The sequence below is a fragment of the Mustela erminea genome, chromosome 1, assembly GCF_009829155.1.
Source record: "Mustela erminea isolate mMusErm1 chromosome 1, mMusErm1.Pri, whole genome shotgun sequence".
Lineage (NCBI taxonomy): Eukaryota > Metazoa > Chordata > Mammalia > Carnivora > Mustelidae > Mustela > Mustela erminea.
This window is the reverse complement of record NC_045614.1, coordinates 62,900,569-62,918,216: the sequence shown is the minus strand read 5'-3', so window position 1 is coordinate 62,918,216 and position 17,648 is coordinate 62,900,569. Positions and strand designations below refer to the sequence as shown.

The 17,648-nt window shown below is 38.7% G+C and overlaps 1 protein-coding gene across 3 annotated transcripts in view; it reads left to right on the top strand.

Moving 5' to 3' along the window:
• Positions 1 to 17,648, top strand: part of OXSR1 (oxidative stress responsive kinase 1) — a 100,644-nt gene that overhangs the window by 31,154 nt on the left and 51,842 nt on the right. Inside the window, exons 1-3 of one of the 3 annotated variants that reach the window (XM_032353259.1) lie at positions 227 to 313; positions 2,652 to 2,788; positions 8,765 to 8,906. In XM_032353259.1, coding sequence (XP_032209150.1) covers positions 2,698 to 2,788; positions 8,765 to 8,906 — 233 coding nt within the window. In that variant the 5' untranslated portion in view covers positions 227 to 313; positions 2,652 to 2,697. Of the gene's footprint in view, positions 1 to 204; positions 314 to 1,160; positions 2,078 to 2,651; positions 2,789 to 8,764; positions 8,907 to 17,648 lie in introns of those variants that run through there. The other 2 variants (XM_032353195.1, XM_032353105.1) reach the window with 2 other exon arrangements.

Below are 17,648 nucleotides of genomic sequence, written 5' to 3'. Positions count from 1 at the left end.
AAGCAGGCATGTTTCTGGTTAAAGAGGTTATGAGTGGAATGATCAGTCAGAATGGACTGAGGGAAATTGAGGAGTTTTTTGGTTTAATTGTAGATCTTGCAAAGGTTGTTACATAGTCTTGGACTTTTCAAATCTGAATTCACTAACTTGTGGTGTTGTTTAGGCTTGCATCTAATATATTATCATGTTTTCTCTTCTTTGTAGAAAGAAATTCAGGCCATGAGTCAGTGCCATCATCCTAATATTGTGTCTTACTACACGTCTTTTGTAGTAAAAGATGAACTGTGGCTAGTCATGAAGCTGCTAAGTGGAGGTGAGTAGAGTACAATGAAATGCTAACTTCCATTGGTTGGAAGGTTACTAAAAATATTCTTCTTTATCCTGGTTTGGTGTTGATGGATATTTGCTTTTGAGGACATACTGAAAATATAGTATCTGCTAAAGATGCTGGTATATGAGCTGAGACAGGTTTCACACACTGCATTTGGTTGCAAGCTCTTAATCTGTGATGATTCCCTCCAGCTTCCTCTGTTCCATGACAGAAGTTTGTTGAAGGTTCTAGTCTGAAGGGTCTGAGAATAAATGTCTTGTAGAATGACCCACATTTTGGATTTATCTGCTCATATCTTTCTGGTGATATTTAACTTGATTTGTATTCCCCTCTTTATGCAAGTTGAAAATTGGACCAAAATGTTGATTAGATTTAAGTTAAAAAAATTTTTTTAACAATATTTTGTGGGTAATGCTGTGTATTCATAGTGCATCACACCAGGAAATATTTGCTCTCTTGTTATATCTTTAATGGTGGTGTTACTTTTGATTGCTTAAGGTTTTGACAGCCAGACCTCAGCATGGAAAGGTTAACTTTTTTTCCCTTTGCAGCTAGTATCATCTGTGAGATGATACTTGGGCACTTGTGAGTATCCAGTTTCCCACCTAAGTCAGTCAGTCTTTCTTTTTCTTTCTTTATTTCTCTTTCTCTTTCTTCATTTCATTTCATTCCATTCCATTTCATTTCATTTCTTTATTTGAGAGAGAGAGAAAACACAGGCAGAGGGGAGGGGCAGAGGGAAAGGGAGAAGCAGACTCCCTGTTGAGCAGGGAGCTAGACACAAGGCTCCAGTCCCACATGACCTGAACAGAAGGCAGATGCTTAATGGACAGAGCCACCCAGGTGGCTCTCTCCCACCGCCCCCCACCCAAGTCTTTCATTTAATAATTCTAGCATCCATTCACAATCCTTATTTGAGTCAGTTATTCTGTGAAGGTTTGCAGAATGGAGACTTACTGCATCCTTTCTTTTACACGTATAAACTAGCATTCTTCTGTGTAAAGGAACTTTACCTTATTAACTGGGGCTCTTTGATTAATCTGTATTGTAGTTCCTACTAAAAATGGAAGATACATATTTGATTCTTTTTATTTAAGTACCAATTTTCAGAGTAAAAAGTTGGTTTAGTATTCACCTCCAGTGGTAGCAAATGAGAGGGGTTTTTTTTTTCCTTGTTGGGTAAGGCTTTCAATTTTTTTAAAATGTCATTACATAGACACAAAGAATTTTACATATTTAGTGACTTCCAGTCAGTTTTACTCTGTTTTTTTGATGCCCAGATTGTCTGAAACTTTGTCAGTGGGTCTCCCTTTAAGCTTACTCTTATGTCCTTTTGACATGAATCCTTTAGTTTTTGGTTCAAGATTTCTTAGGGTCACATTTATATTGCTTTTCCCAGACCCAGAATCAGCTAGTACTCTAAGGGGTTCTGATCTTTGTTAGAAGAAAGTTATTTAGAGAGCATAACTGGGATGTCGGGGATGTTGGGGATATTCATTGCTACTACGTTGTCGTCATTTCAAGTTGTAAGAACTTGGAAATATAGTGTATTAAAAATAATGATTTGGAATTAGTGTTTCCAGTTCAAGTTTAACATTATAGACTTTTAAAACTTCTTAAAATTGTACTTGAATCTCTTTTCTCTTACGCAGAAAATTTTGATCCCCAATATTAACATAGTTAATTATGGTGCTTTATCCTGCAGTATGTATACAGTTATTTCTGCTCAAGCCTTTAGAATAAAATGTAAGTATTGCTGATTGCCAACGGCGGACCATTGTCATGTATAGATTGAACATTTTGTTATGGTTACCTGAAGGCCCAAGTCATATAGTACATTAGACATTTTGCCAAGGCATGGATTTGGATCATGAAGCAAGATTGGGAGGACTAGTGAGTGATGGAGCTACCAACCTTTCCATCACTATGCTTCTTGATTTTTGTTTCCATATGTATTTTGTATGGGAGCATGATTTTCCATTTTGGAATTGATAATACTATATTTCATTGAACACCTTACCTCCCCAGAGAGGCTGTCAAAGAGCTCAGGCTCTAGAATTAAATTCCGCTTTCCTACTTAGCAGGTTTATGTCATTGGGCAAACTTTTTAAACTCTTTGAACCTGTTAACTTTTCTGTCAAAGGGGATACCTTTCTGTATTTTAGGGTGTTGGGGTGTAGTAAATGAGGTGACGTATGTCAGGTATCTTTCGTTGTGCTGACATGTAGATGCACAGGAAATTTAGCCATTACTAATAATCCCGTGTTATTTGATGCTTTTCAGTGTAGCCAGAATCACCTTTTTGTTTCAATCCCATTAGTGACACACTGGAGAAACTGGATGGCTTTGTTAAAGGCCCTGTTCATATGATGGTTGGAATCCTTGCTAACACCAACCACCTTTCAAGATGGTGGTCAAGCATGGTTCTTTCAGTATGGACAGATATGGGAATATTAGGTAATACTGTATCTTTCATTATTGATCACCTATAGCATAATTTGCTTTATTTGTAATTTACAGAAAATGTATAATACAAAGTTTTTACTGTTTCGCTATAAAGTCCTTTGATGAATAGGAATACATTGTCTTGCTTTATTCCTTCATCCATTCCGGTATGCAAACCCATCCTTTCTGCTACTCCTAAGCAGAATGAATATATATTTTTTAAAGAATCTCTGTTTTTCTCTCAGGGAATATATATCCTGATCTTAGAAGGGGCAGGACATGTAGCTGGGTGGGATGTCTTTTAAATGTACCTCTCTGCCTTTCCTGGTCTTAGGTTTCCTGGGACAGTGCTCAATTTTTCCAGCCCTGGGACTCAGCAGATTTCCTGGAAGATAATTTTCAAACATGTTCCAGCCATTAACTCTCTTTTTAATTACTTCAGTTTCTATGAGTCAATATAATCTTATATCTAAACCTTTTAAGATATTAAAGAATTGACATCTTAGAAAAATAAAGTCTTGCTTTTCTAGTTATAAAGTGAATAAACATTTAAATTGAACAGATACATTAAACACTTTTTAGAAAACAAAAGCTATAACTAAGCAGAACTTTAAAATGCTTTTAAAATACAGAGAAACTGCCAAGATTTAGCGCTCAATTAACATTCCATTCATCAAATACTTATTGATCACCAATATATTGGTGAATCATATCCTTAGTTCCTTGCTCTTATGGGCCTCATAGATAGTAAGGAAAAGTTAAAATTAAATAATTAACTATGTAGAAGACCAGGAAGAAGTTTCAGGTGCCATGGGAACAGGTACCAGGAGAATGTAACCCAACTGAGGGAGAATGGATGTGGAGGGGTTAATGAGGACTTCCCTCAGGAGGTGATGTTCAGCTGAGACCTAGAGAATAGGTCATAATTAGCCAGGTGAAGTGGGAGGTGGAGGTGGTATCAAGGGAGAGATGGGGGAAGTGATCCACATAGAGGGAACACTGCAGAGAAGGTTCTGGAGGCAGGATGGAGGAGTATGGTGTTAACTGATGGGGACCTGCACCTGGAGCCAAAAGAGTGAGAGGAGAAGACCATTGATAAGCAGAGGCTCCCTATAAATAACCAGAATAGACGGAAGTATGTTTAGGCGACCTTCTTTCACATCAACTTTTTTAGCCAAAATATTTAAAACAAAAGCATACTTTTCATTTAGCAACATTGCACTGATATAAAGTTTAATAAAATCATAAGCTGCAGCTATCACTCTTATACCTACCAAGCAGGTGGACATCATGGTTAAAGTAAGTTTAGATTCAGTGTGTCAATATTATAGTCCTTTTTTTAAAAAACATTTATTTATTTATTTGACACAGAGAGAGAGAGAGAGAGATCACAAGTAGGCAGAGAGGCAGGCGGCGGGGGGGGTGGTGGGAAGCAGGCCCTCCACTGAGCAGAGAGCCCGACTCAGGACTCAATCCCAGGACCCCGAGATCATGACCTGAGCCAAGGCAGAGGCTTAACCCACTGAGCCACCCAGGCGCCCCTATTATAGTCTTCTTATTGCTTCCATGTAACTCTGATACTCCTCTGTGAATTAAACTCTGATATTGAATATTGGAATTTATTAGCATAAGAAGTTAATCTTCAGAAATTAGAAGCAGTTCTGATCTAAGTAAATAATTCTGCAGTTTATTAGCACCAAACTGCAAGTTTCAGAAATCAAAGTAATTAAGAAAGCTGCTGAAAGGAGAAGAGAGAGAATTATCTGTAGGACTTGGAGGTATGAATTGTGACCCTGAAGGAACCTAATTTAAAATCGCTATCTTAGTGAATTGATTTTGTTCTTCAGGGATGCTCTCAACTTTGTCGTCTTCCATGGGAACTTATGTAATCTAAGCAGGACCCAGGTAAAATACCTGGTATTAATAATAGTCACCAACTTTGGTTGTTCACGCAACAGTGTAGGGGCATGTCTGTTTGAAATGGAATACTGAGCCCAAGCAAATTTTGTCACCTTTGAAACCTTCCATGGCTCAGGAAGACAAGATCAAAGCCCAGTGGCTAAATACTGGTTAAAGCTTCTTGGCAGAAATTCTAGTAACCAAAATGAGCTAATTTTGGATTCAAAGAGTGTTTTTTCATAAAAGTAAACTGAGGAAACGAGCATGTTGACTAATTTGAGCTGTAATTATGACACTTAAGTGTCTAAACCAGCAGCTGTTTTGCCACTTTTTCAATATTATTTTAATATTTAATAATGATTTTCTGGGCAGAAAGGTTTCACATTGCTTTTTTTTTTTTTTAAAGATTTTTTTTTTTGTTAGAGAGAGAGAGAGAGAGAGAGAGATACAGAGCGCAAGCACAGGCAGACAGAGTGGCAGGCTGGAGGCAGAGGGAGAAGCAGGCTCCCTGCTGAGCAAGGAGCCCGATGCGGGACTCGATCCCAGGACGCTGGGATCATGACCTGAGCTGAAGGCAGCTGCTTAACCAACTGAGCCACCCAGGCGTCCCTTCACATTGCTTTTTAAATGTTCTATGCCATGGGCTAGGAAAGCAGACATGAGATGGACTTTTTGGAATAGGTATCTACATTTTTACTTTTTGCTTTGTTACCTGATTTGTACCTGTTGCTTCTTATTTTCTATTCTGCTTTTACTCAGAGAAATGCTTAGATTTCAGTGGACACTGTTCGTCAGGTAGTCGAGTTTGTTAAAATACATCTTTTGGGCCCACCTTCTATCTCTTGAATGACAGTCTGCAAGATCTGGAAATCTGCATTTTTAACCAGTTTACCAACTAATCCCTTCATGTGTTAAAGTTCGAGAAGGGATTATCCCTGTGGAGTATTTTTTCCAGATTGTGCCCAAGGACAGGAAGATTGTGTGTGCTGTTATAGCTTTCCCTCATTATTCCTACTTTTCCTGAGCTGTTAATTGAATCATCCAGTGGTAATCTGCAGTCTTTTTTTGCTTAACATATTTTACCTTCACATTTCTTAGTTGATATGAAGAGATCTGTGTAAGTTTGATATTAGAGGAAGGAGGATTGTAAGCACCGTCATCATGTTGTGCAAGATGCTGAAGAAATCATACAGGAAAAAATGAACACCTTCTGGGACTAATATTTGTCAGTTAAAGATCAGGGTCTTTGTGGCATAAAAATCTTTCCACCTATAAGGGAAGACTGAAATGGAAAAGAGACTGTATAGGCAGAGGGGACTTCTTGGGGCACCTGGGTGGCTCAGTCAGTTAAGTGTCTGCCTTTGGCTAAGGTCATGATCCCAGAGTCCTGGGATTGAGTCCTGCCTGCATCAGGCTCCCTGCTCAGTTGGCACCCTGCTTTTCCCTCTCTACCACTTGTGTTGTCTCTTGCATACATACTCTCTTTTCTCTCAAATGAATAAAATCTTAAAAAAAGAGAGGGAACTTCTTATATAGCTTATTCAGAATGTCTGTGCTGGACGCATAGACTGGGAGTGTGCACTGCTTTAATTTCCCTGTTGATCATTAATGATATGAAATCATTAAAATCGTGGAGGATTTTTGGGGCACCTGGGTGGCTCAGTGGGTTAAACCTGTGTCTTCGGCGTAGGTCATGATCTCATGGGTCCTGGGATTGAGTCCGGCATCGGGTTCCCTGCTCAGCAGGGAGCCTGCTTTCCCCTCTCTCTCTACCTACTTGTGATCTCTCTCTCTCTGTAAAATAAATAAATCAAATCTTAAAAAAAAAATCTTGGAGGATTTTAAGAAGGAATCCCTCCTTTAAAGTCATTAAAAATACAGATCTAATAACTTTCTGTATGCCCTGGGACACCAGGGTGGCTCAGTCCGTTAAGCTGCTGCCTTCGGCTCAGATGATGATCCCAGGGTTCTGGGATTGAGCCCCACATCAGGCTTCTTGCTTATCGGGGGAGCCTGCCTCTCTATTTGCCTCTGCCTCCAACACTGCCTGCTTGTGCTCTCTCTCTCTCCCTCTCTGACAAATAAATAAATAAATAAATAAAATCTTTAAAAAAACAAATACTTTATGCCCTAAGTCTCTATTACTCCATGTTTTTGATTCCCCAGATTGGAAGTTCCCAGAGACTCAGCAGTTATACCATGAGTATCTTGACATATTTTGTGGTACCCAGATCTAGGTCTTGCATATAATATTGCCAAATTTTTGAATAGATAAGTTGTGTTAATTTTTAATTCCTAGTAGGAATTTCTCCCTTTGCATTCCTTATTTTAGATGTTCTTTACATTACACACATATTCATTTGGCATTTATTTATTTATAATTCATTTGGCATTTAGTAAGAATGTCTTCTTACTAAGCAGTTCCTGTGTGGCCTGAGTTTCTCCGAATGAAACATATGACCTTTTGGTATAGTTACTTGGCTTTGGGGACTAATATGTGATTGATTAAACTAAGCAGAACAAAATGTCTCCTTTAGGCCTCTCCCTCTGTGAGTCACAGTCTTGTGAATCCCGGCAGTAAAGAGGGGAAAGTGTGTAATAATGTATTTGAAAATGCCACTTGGAATCTGGAGCCTTCCTGGTTCATTGTCTCCAGAGAGTCAACTGTCTCCTGCAGGATGTGGGGAGCGGGAGGGGTTTCCAGAGAGAGGGGAGGAATTTGGGCATCTCTTCCTGGATAAATGAACTTTCAACAGTTTTCCTGGTTTCAGCCCTATTCTTCAATCTGCTTTCACTTCCCCTTAGGTAGACTTTGCTGTCTGTATATGTGCTCTGTAGGAATATGCTGTTTCCTAATTAACATACTCTTCCACAGGCATCTGGGTTTCAGATGGCTCTACTCTGCTTAGTTAGTTAACTTTTTCTGTTTTACTTCCTCCAAAAAATGATTGATGTCTCTCCTCTTTATTTTCTTTGTTTTCTTTTTCATCCTGGATTTATACCTTTTTAAAAATCAAGTTTATCAAATTAGTGGATTTCAGGTGGAAACTGAAGTAAATGTATGTGTTTTGAAGGATTCCATCTAGACCCTTCTTTCCATCTATTTAGAAATACATTTTTTCTTGTAAGTGTGTGAAATAAAAGCCACTAGGGCAAATTTTCAGCATAACCTTGTGGTTTAATTTCAGTCTTGATCATTGAGGTCTTGTGCCAAGAAATGGAAATCCAAACTTTTTTGTGCCATTTGTGTTATATCTACTTTTCGGCATGATTTCTGATATCAGAGATGATTTTGTTTTGCTTCTGTGGTCTTTATGGGCCATTGTACTGCCAAAAATCTTAAGAGTCTCTAGCAAACTTTTCTGATTATAATAACTAATTATGGTGGTCAGCAGTCTTTGATTTTAATTACTGCGTAGGGGTTTTTTTCTCTGTCTCCCCCCAGTTTTTAGTCAGAGTGTTATTTCAGATCCAGGGAAGAATAGGAATGATAATATATCTGGGCTGTTATTGAAAGAGAACTGCTGTTTTTATCCTTTTCATTTTTTTTCTTGTTGTACCTATTTTATTATTATTTTTTAACCTGAAGAGTAATTTTAACCCTTAAGTTGGTTTGCATACACATGTGATCTTCACTTGCCAAGTGTTTCTTTTGTAATTTGACTTGCATTGTAATTGTATTTTTATGTATTTATTTGTACAGTGTTGCATAATCTGATCCAATATTGGAAACCTAAATTAGTTTGTGGTATCTTACACTAAAGTGTTATTGATGGGTATGGTTTACCTGGTATTTTTCAGATGTGGTTAAAAATTCTCTTACCTTTTCCAAATTCTTATTTTAATAGTCTAAAGGAAATGCTGGTATAACACTGCTGTTTGGATATTAGGCTGCTTTCTGTTTTAGATTGCAATCAAGAATAAATTAATAATTTTATTAAACTTCCATATTTCCTTGTATTTGCTCTTTTTTCCTTTCCTACACATTTAAGTTTATGAAAAGGCTTACATATGGTTTTATTTCAAAATGTCTCTGAATTATATTGAACGATTCAAAAATTCATATCAAATTTTGTCTTCTGTTTTCAGGTTCTGTTCTAGACATTATTAAGTACATTGTGGCAAAGGGGGAGCACAAAAGTGGAGTCCTAGATGAACCTACCATTGCTACAATACTCAAAGAAGTGCTGGAAGGGTTGGAATACTTGCATAAAAATGGACAGATTCACAGGTACGTAAAAGACAACTCTGCTTTTTTGGGAAAATGCAGTGGTAGTTGTGCTGTATCATTTTGTTGAGACCATTCCCCATTCTTCTGCAGAATTGATCATAATCTCTGAGTGTTATCATGGCTTTTTGTATCACTAGTTTCAGCACATTGTGGTTAGGGTTTTAGTTAAACAGCTAGCAAGTATTTAAAAAGTAACAAATATTTTAGTCAAACTGGAAAATACAAAAACATCATTTCATGCTGTCAAGAGGCAAGCATCACAGTCACTGGTGACATTCTGTAGTATTTCTTCCCAATTTCTTTTATATGGTTAAAAGATATATAAAACAGAACTATGTATAATTTTGTCTGTTGCTTTTATTGTTTTTTTTTTTTAATATTTTACCTTGAGTGTTTTCTCAAATTATTAAAAGCTCTTTATAAACTAATGTTTTATTAAGACTTCTTTTTTTTTTTTAAGATTTTATTTATTTACTTGACAGACAGAGATCACAAGTAGGCAGAGAGGCAGGCAGAGAGAGAGAGGAGGAAGCAGGCTCCCCACTGAACAGAGAGCCCTATGCGGGGCTCGATCCCAGTAACCTGGGATCATGACCTGAGCCGAAGGCAGAGGCTTTAACCCACTGACCCACCCAGGCCCCCCCACTTTTTTTAATGTGAAAAGATATGTATCATTGCATCATCCAAGTATTCCTGGCTGCCTCTCTCTATTCAGCCCCTACGTAGAGATAATAAGAATCCAAATGATGGAATCTGTGTTACCCAAATCTTTTTAATCTCTGGATTTGGCTTTCCTTCATATCAGGCAGTCTTTTTGTCATTCTTAAGGCTAGTCTCACTGGATATAAGAATTTGCTGCTGACAGTGCTTTTCTCTCAGCAATTGAAAGATGCTGTATTACTTAATTCTGGTCTCCAGGGTTTCAGATGAGAAGTCTGTAGTTTGGATTGATCTTCTCATAATGTTATTTTTCCCTGGTGTCTTTCAAGATTTTTTTGTCTTTGGTTTTTGAAGTTTGTGATGTCTTGGTTATGGATTTCTTCAGCTTTATTCTGTGTTGGGTTCCCAAACTTCTTGAGTCCATAGGATTTTGTCTTTTACCGAGTCTGGGGAGTTTCTAGCTGTTATATCTTTGGCCAGTTTTTTCTTTTTTCTTTTTTTAAATTTTATTTATTTATTTGACAGAGAGAGATCACAAGTAGGCAGAGAGGCAGGCAGAGAGAGAGAGAGAGAGGGAAGCAGGCTCCCTGCTGAGCAGAGAGCCCGATGCGGGACTCGATCCCAGGATCCTGAGATCATGACCTGAGCCGAAGGCAGCAGCTTAACCCACTGAGCCACCCAGGTGCCCCATTTGGCCAGTTTTTTCAATCCATTAACCCATTAACCCCCCCTCAAAAGTGGGGGGTTAGAGCTCTTTTTCTGGGGGGTTAGAGCTCTTTTTCTGGGACTCTGTTAATACAAATGTTACCTGTTTTGTTATTGTACCTTAAGCCCTGAGGCTCAGCTCAATTTTTGGCATCCTATTTTTTTTTCTCTGTTCAGATTGAGTAAATTTTCTTGCTTTGTTCTCAGGTTCTGATTCTGACCTCTGCATTCTGTGCTAGAACCCATTGAATTTTTTCAGTTATTGTAATTTTTTAGATAATTTTATTCTTTTTTATGGCTTTTCTTTGCTGAGATTTTCTGTTTTTCATGTTTTGAAAATCCCAAACTGCATGTTGAAGCATTTTTTATTATGGCTGCTTTAAAATTCTTGTCAGATAATTCCAAGATCTGATTGATCTCTGTGTTGATGTCAGTTGTCTTCTCTTTATTAAAGTTCTTCGTGGTTCTTGGTATGATAAGTGATTTTTTAAATCGTATCCTGGATATTTTGGATATGTGTTCGGAGACTCTTGATCTCATTTAAATATATAATTTAGCAGGTGTTTTCCCTGTTTGGGTAAATATAAGTCTTGGTATATTTTGGTGGGCTGTAGTTCCAGTGACAGGTTGAGTTTTAGAGCTCTTACAGTGCTGTTCTGGTTTGTTTTGTTCACCTGGCGCTGCTGAGGGGTTCTACTCAATTTCTGCTGATACAATCATAGAGACCAAAAGTGTGCGTCCCTGGCTCTGGTGGAAGGTGGGAGATAGACGCTGTACCTGTGGGTCTGTGAGCACTTTTGTGGGCATACTCTATGGGCCAGACCACTTGTGCCAGTGGGGCTCCCATTCATTCTCTGATGGTATTGCCTGTGAGGTTGAAGGCATATGACTGAGCCACCTTTTGTTGCTGGGTTGAGAGTGGGGAGACACTGGGCCTGGGTTGTCCTTTGCCACTGTGTAGAGGGCCAGAAAGTGGTGGGCCTGGATTGTTCTCTGCAGCTGGGTAGCAGGCTGGGGTTGCTGGTGGGGCTATTGGTGCTGCTAGTGTGGGTAACACGGGCCTACCTGCTGCAGTGGATATAGGGTGGAGAATGGGGTTTTCCATTTGGTTCTTCATTTAAAGGAACTGGTTCAAGGGATGCCTGGGTGACTGAGTTGGTTAAGCATCTGCCTTCAGCTCAGGTTGTAATTCCAGGATCCTGGGATTGAGTTCCGTGTTGGGCTCCGAGCTCTGCGAGGAGCCTGCTTCTCCTTCTCCCCCACTTGTGCTCTTAAGCTCTCTCTCTGTGTCTCTCAAATAAATAAATAAAATCTTTAAAAACCAACCAACCAACCACCCAGCCTCTGGTTCTGACATAGTGGGCCAGCTTGCAACTCCAGCTATGGGTTCCTTTGCTAAGTCTGTGCTAAATTGGCTCTTTGCTGCTCCTTTGGCTACAGAGAGGAGGCTTTGAGGGTTTTTTTCGCTTTTATTTTTGTTTGTTTGTCATCTATGCCTATTGATGCTAGTCCCCAGTTCAGGATATGTGAGATGAAAAGAAAACTCAGAGAAGTTGTATAGTGCTCCTATAGTGCTGCTGTACACTTTGGATTAGTGTAAATGTTTATAGCAAACTCTAGGGCAGCTGCTAAAAAAAAGAAGAAAAGGATTGATATACTAAAAGGGGAGGAAAATGGAATCTTGTAAAATGCTTAGTTAAAATCAAGGCAGAGAAAAGGTAGAAGACAAAACAAGATTTTTATCTTAAAAATCATCTACCTTTAAGGAACTAGAAAAGAAAAATAAGAATAAATTAAGCCCAAAGTTAGCAGAAAGAAATAAAAATATCAGAATAGAAATACACGAAACACAGATGTTTTAGATGTGACACTAATAGCAAAGGCAACAAAAGAAAAATTAAACAGCTGGGACCACACCAAACTAAAAAGCTTCATGGCAAAGCACACCATCAACAAAATGAAAAGGCAGCCTATGGAATGGGAGAAAATATTTGCAAACCATATTATCCAATAAGGGGTTAATATCCAAAAATATACAAGGAACTCCTACAACTTAGAGACAGAAAAACCATAAATAACCTAACAAGATATGAGCAAAGGTTCCAAATGGACATTTTCCCAAAAATCGATATACAAGAAAAAGTACATCACTAATCTTGGGGAAATATAGTCAGAACAACAATAAGATACCATCTCACATCTGTTAGGGTATCTGTTTTCCAAAAAGAGATAACAGATCCTGGGTGAGGATGTGGAGAAAAGAGAATTTCGGTGCCCTGATGGTAGCAGCATAAACTAGTATAGCCATTGTGGGAAACAGTAGGGAGGTTCCGCAGAAAAATTAAAAATAGAACTACCATATGATCCAGCAATGCCACTTCTGGGTTTATACCCAAAAGCAGTGTGAAATCACTGTCTCAGAGCCAAGCTATGAAAATGACTTATTAAGTATCCATCAGTGGATGAATGGATAAAGATGTGGATTATTATTGAGCCGTTTAAAAAAAAAAAAAAAAAAGGGAAACTTGCAGTTTATGACAACATGGATGAATCTGGAATGCGTTATGCTAAGTGAATTAAGCCAGACAGAGAAAGACAAATACTGCATGGTATCACTTACAAGTAGCATGTTAAAAAAAAGTCAAATTCATAGGAACAGATAGTAGAAAAGTGGTTGCCAGCTACTGGATGGTCAGGGAAATAGGGAGACAGTGATAAAAGGCTACAAACTTCAGTTATAAGATGAGTAAATTCTGCTTAAAGGGTAGAACTTAAATGTTCTCACCGAAAAGTAAATATGTGAGGTGATGGATGTGTTAATTAACTCGATGAGGAGAATATTTTTCCAGTGTATACATATATCAGACTATCACACTGTAAATCTTTAAATATCTTACAGTTTTGTCAGTTTTCAAAAAAATCACCTAGTTAACCCTAATCCTTTGCCAAAATAAGCAAAGGCCCAGAAAAATAACTGATTAAAGATCAGGCAGCTGGGACCCCTGCATGGTTCAGTTAGGTGTCTGCCTTTGGCTAAGGTCATGATCCCAGGGTTCCGGGATCAAGTCTAGCATCCAGCTCCTTGCCTTTCCTGTTCCCTTTCCTTGAGCTCTCTCTCTCTCTCTCTCTCTCTGACAAATAAATAAGTAAAATCTTAAAAAAAAAAAAAAATAAAGATCAGACAACTATCAGGTGCTAAAACTGAGGTTTAAAGAGTAATCAGGATATGTTGGGGGGAAAAAAGCAAGGTATCACCCTCCCCCCCCAAAAAAAAACTTTAATTAGGTTTTTCTGAGAATAGGACCATTTTAAAGAAATTACATCAGTGAAATTAGCCCATTTATAAAAGTATCTTTTTCTAGGAAAACATAAATAATGCTTTCTAGTTGTCTGAATTTTCCAACCAGCTTATATCTTAGCAAAGAAAAATGAACTCCTCTTGTGGTTATGAAACAGAACAGTTGACTCCAAGGAATAATTGGTAAACTAGAAATCTTGGAAACATTGAAGGCATATTCTTCAGACAGTAGGATTTTTCACCTCAAATTATATCCATTCGTTTCTTATCTAGTTAAAATAATGTGTTAACAGATGACTGGATAAGGACATGACCAAAGATTTGGGAACATATTTCCTGCACTGTCAAGAGGAAAAGGTGCGCTGGGGTGCCTGGGTGGCTCAGTTGGTAAAGCGACTGCCTCGGGTCCCAGGATCAAGTCCCACATCAGTCTCCCAGCTCCACAGGGAATCTGCTTCTCCCTCTGACCTTCTCCCCTCTCATGTTCTCTCTCTCTCTCTCTCAAATGGAGAAATAAAATCTTAAAAAATAAATAAATAAATAAGGAAATGGTGCCCTGAAAAACAGGATTCCCATCCTCTGGATAGTGGTAACCCTATGGATACATACTTTGATACTAGCAATTAATGTAATTCAGTTACTGATTTCATGTTCATCGAGCAATCCTCTAGAAAAAAAAAGTGCCAGAAGCTGCTAATTTTCCCCTAGCCTGTCTCCTCTCCTTTTTGAACTATAAAAACATGACATCTTTACCATGCATGTGACCATTCAGAAGAAAGGCAACATTTCATAGCCTCCTGTGAGGATCAGATATCACCATGTAAATTAGTTTCTAGCCACTATGGTGAAAACAAAAATGTATATACTACTTCAGAGTTGTTCCTTTAACAGGTTTTGTCAACCCCCAGCCCTACTGACGTTTGAGCTGGGCAGTGCTTTGTTGCAGGGGCTGTCCTGTGCATTGTGGGGTATATTTAGCAACATCCCTGGCTTCTACCCATTATGCCAGTAGCTCCTCCCCTGCCCCAACCCAATGTGACAACCAAAGATGTCTCCAGACATTGCCAAATGTCCTGAGAACCACTGCTAATAGAAAGTGACATAACCTCTATTTCCTCTTTGCTTCCTTCCATTGAAATGTTGAGGTGGTAATAAGCCATCTTGGATTATGTAACAAGAACTTAGAGATGGTAAAATGATCAAATAGAAGGAGCATGAGTCCCTGATTCTGTGGAGTCACCATACTGAACTGATGTCACTTATGCCTAGACTATTACATGAGAGAAAACCAATCTACAGCCATATAGATCATCAGGGATCGACAAACGCCCCAGTTAAATCAAGTCTGATGACTTTTTTTGTGAAAGCAACAGCAAAATAGTCATGCCCATTCATTTACAGATTGTCTTTGGCTGCTTTAGCACTATGAAATTAAAGTAACAGTGACAGAGAGCATCTGGCCACAAAGCGTACAATATTTACTCTTTGGCCCTTTAAGAAAATGTTTGTTGATCTCTGGTGTAGATGATAACAAGCATTCACTGAAACTTGTGTGCCATATGGTATTCTAAGTGCATCCTGTATGTTACCTCATTTAATCTTTATAGTAATTTTATGAGGAATATACCCTCTCCTCCCCCATTTTACAGATGAGGAAACCAAGGCAAAGAGAGAGGTAAGTAATTAGCCAAAAGTCACCCACCTAATGACGTAGCTGGGAACTGAATTTAGGCAGTGTGCTTCTAAAACCTGCTAGGAAAGAAAGATGAAACTAATCCACGAATCTGGGTATACATGAATTTAATATCAATTACATTTTTTAGTTACTCAATAGAATTTGGATCTGTCACTAGGGTTATTTTATTTAAATATCCTATTGTTGTCTTATTTATTATATCCAATCCCTATTTTAAGTGTCAAAATCTTCACTTCAGAACATAAATAAAAGTATGTTCTTTATCCTAAAACTTTATATATACAGACTTTATGTAGTTAAAGGAAATTAACCCAAAATATACATTAAGGTCACTGTCTTTTTTAGAAAGCTAAGAATAGATTCATATCAAGTTCAGGCAAAAAGTCAGTCTCTGCTCAGTTTTTTATGACCGTAACATCTATTTTGAATATATATCAGCCCTTCTTTAGCTGAATGAATAAAAGAGCCAGAAAAAATACTGGAAGAAATAATGGTGGAAAACTTCCAAATCATGAACCATGATGAGGACAAATACAAAGAAATCTATGAATAGACACACTATAGTTACACTGTTGAAACCTAAACACACAGAGTATCTGGAAAGCAGTAAGATTTGGAAAACAACGCATCATGTAGGAGGAGTACAAAGACAGAATGTTTGTGTCTCCTCAGAATTCATATGTTGAACTCTAGTGAGCATTGTGCTGGTATTCAGAGGTAGGGGCCTTTGGAATGTGATTAAGTCATAAGGGTGGTGCGCCCTCATGAATGGGATTGTCCCTGTAAAAGAGACCCCAGGGGAAAAAAAAAATACCCGAGAGAACTCCCTTGCTCCTTCTGCCATGTGAAGACATAGTGAAAAGATGGCCGTCTTTTGTTAGAAGGTGGAGGAGGGTCAGTAATGTATCCTTCACATCGAAAAGGCACTTGGAGACCAAAAAACAGGCACCGCTCCAGCTGTTTCCACTGTTTTATTTGGAGTAACTTACTGATGGGGCATTGCATGGACTGACAGTCCAGGCAGCTGTGCAACTATTTTCTGCCCCCATTCTCTGTCTAGTCCAGATCTTAACCCACAGTTTTTATAGTGTGAGGGGCATGGGAGTGAAATCAAACAGTAGTTACCTAAAGTGATGCCTTCTGTGTGCGTCACTTTAGGGAAGATCAGAATGAGCCTTTCCACATCTGATCAGGGCATGCATTAATCTCTGCGGGGCCTGGAACACATGGCTCTGATGGAGAGAATTGGGGGAACAAATATGGAGTCCATGTTGTCAGCTCTCCTATGCCTATGAACCGGAAAGTGGATCCTCACCAGACACCAAATCTGTTACTCCCTTGATCTTGGACTTCCCAGCCCCCAGAACTGCAACAAATAAATGTTGGTTGTTTAAGCCACCCAGTCTGTGATATATTTGTTATAGCATCCTGAATAGAACAAGCTAAGACAATAGCAATATGATTGAGAACTGACTTCCTATTAGAACAATGGAAGCCAGAGGTTATGAGAAGGAGCCCTACAGTTCAACAACCCCTTCAGGATTCTTAACTTTCTGGTGAATTATTCCCATTTTTAAAATTATATAATGGCCCTTTTCATTCCTAGAAATGCTTTTGTGTTAAAGACAATTATATCTTACTTCAGTATGGCTATACTAGCTTACTTTTGCTAAGCATATCTTTCACTGTGGCTCATTTTTCTTCTAGGGTCCCAATTTTATGAAGGGTCTCAAGTCTACTTTCAACCTTAAACTAGTCGAATGCCATGTTTTCTGTTTAGGGGTGGGTTTTAAAACCTGAGATTCCTAGCCATTTGTCCCCTTTCTCCCAAGGCTTTCTGCTCTGGCTCTTAAGTGTCCCTTTGATTTCTGAAACTTGAGGATATCCTTGTCTTTATTTCATGTCCAGCTATGTGACAATTTCCCTTCCTAATTTCTTTGTTTGTAGCAGGGGAATGGTGGGTTTTCCCCTAAAGTCCTGGGCAGTAGTGATGACTGTTTGCCATGTTGCTGGAATGGATTCTCGAACTCACATTTTAAATCAAAGACTCTCATCCTTGGCTGCATATTGGAATCACCTGGGAAACTTCAGTAAGTACTGATTCCTGGATCCTTTGCAAGAAATTCATTTAGTTGGTCTGAGATGACACATTGACATTGGGGCTTTTAAAGGCTCCCCAAGTGATTCTAATGTAGCCAAGGCTAAGAACCCCTGCTTACACTTCAGCAGCAACCACTCCAAGCTGTGAGTTCCACAGAGGCTTCGGCAGGCTTGGGAGATGGTGGTCTTACTAGGGCAACAGCTGGACCTGTTTTGTAGGTTTCTCCACTCTTCATCTTTATTTCTGGTCCATTTGTGTGTTATCCTGGTGGACTAGGTCAGA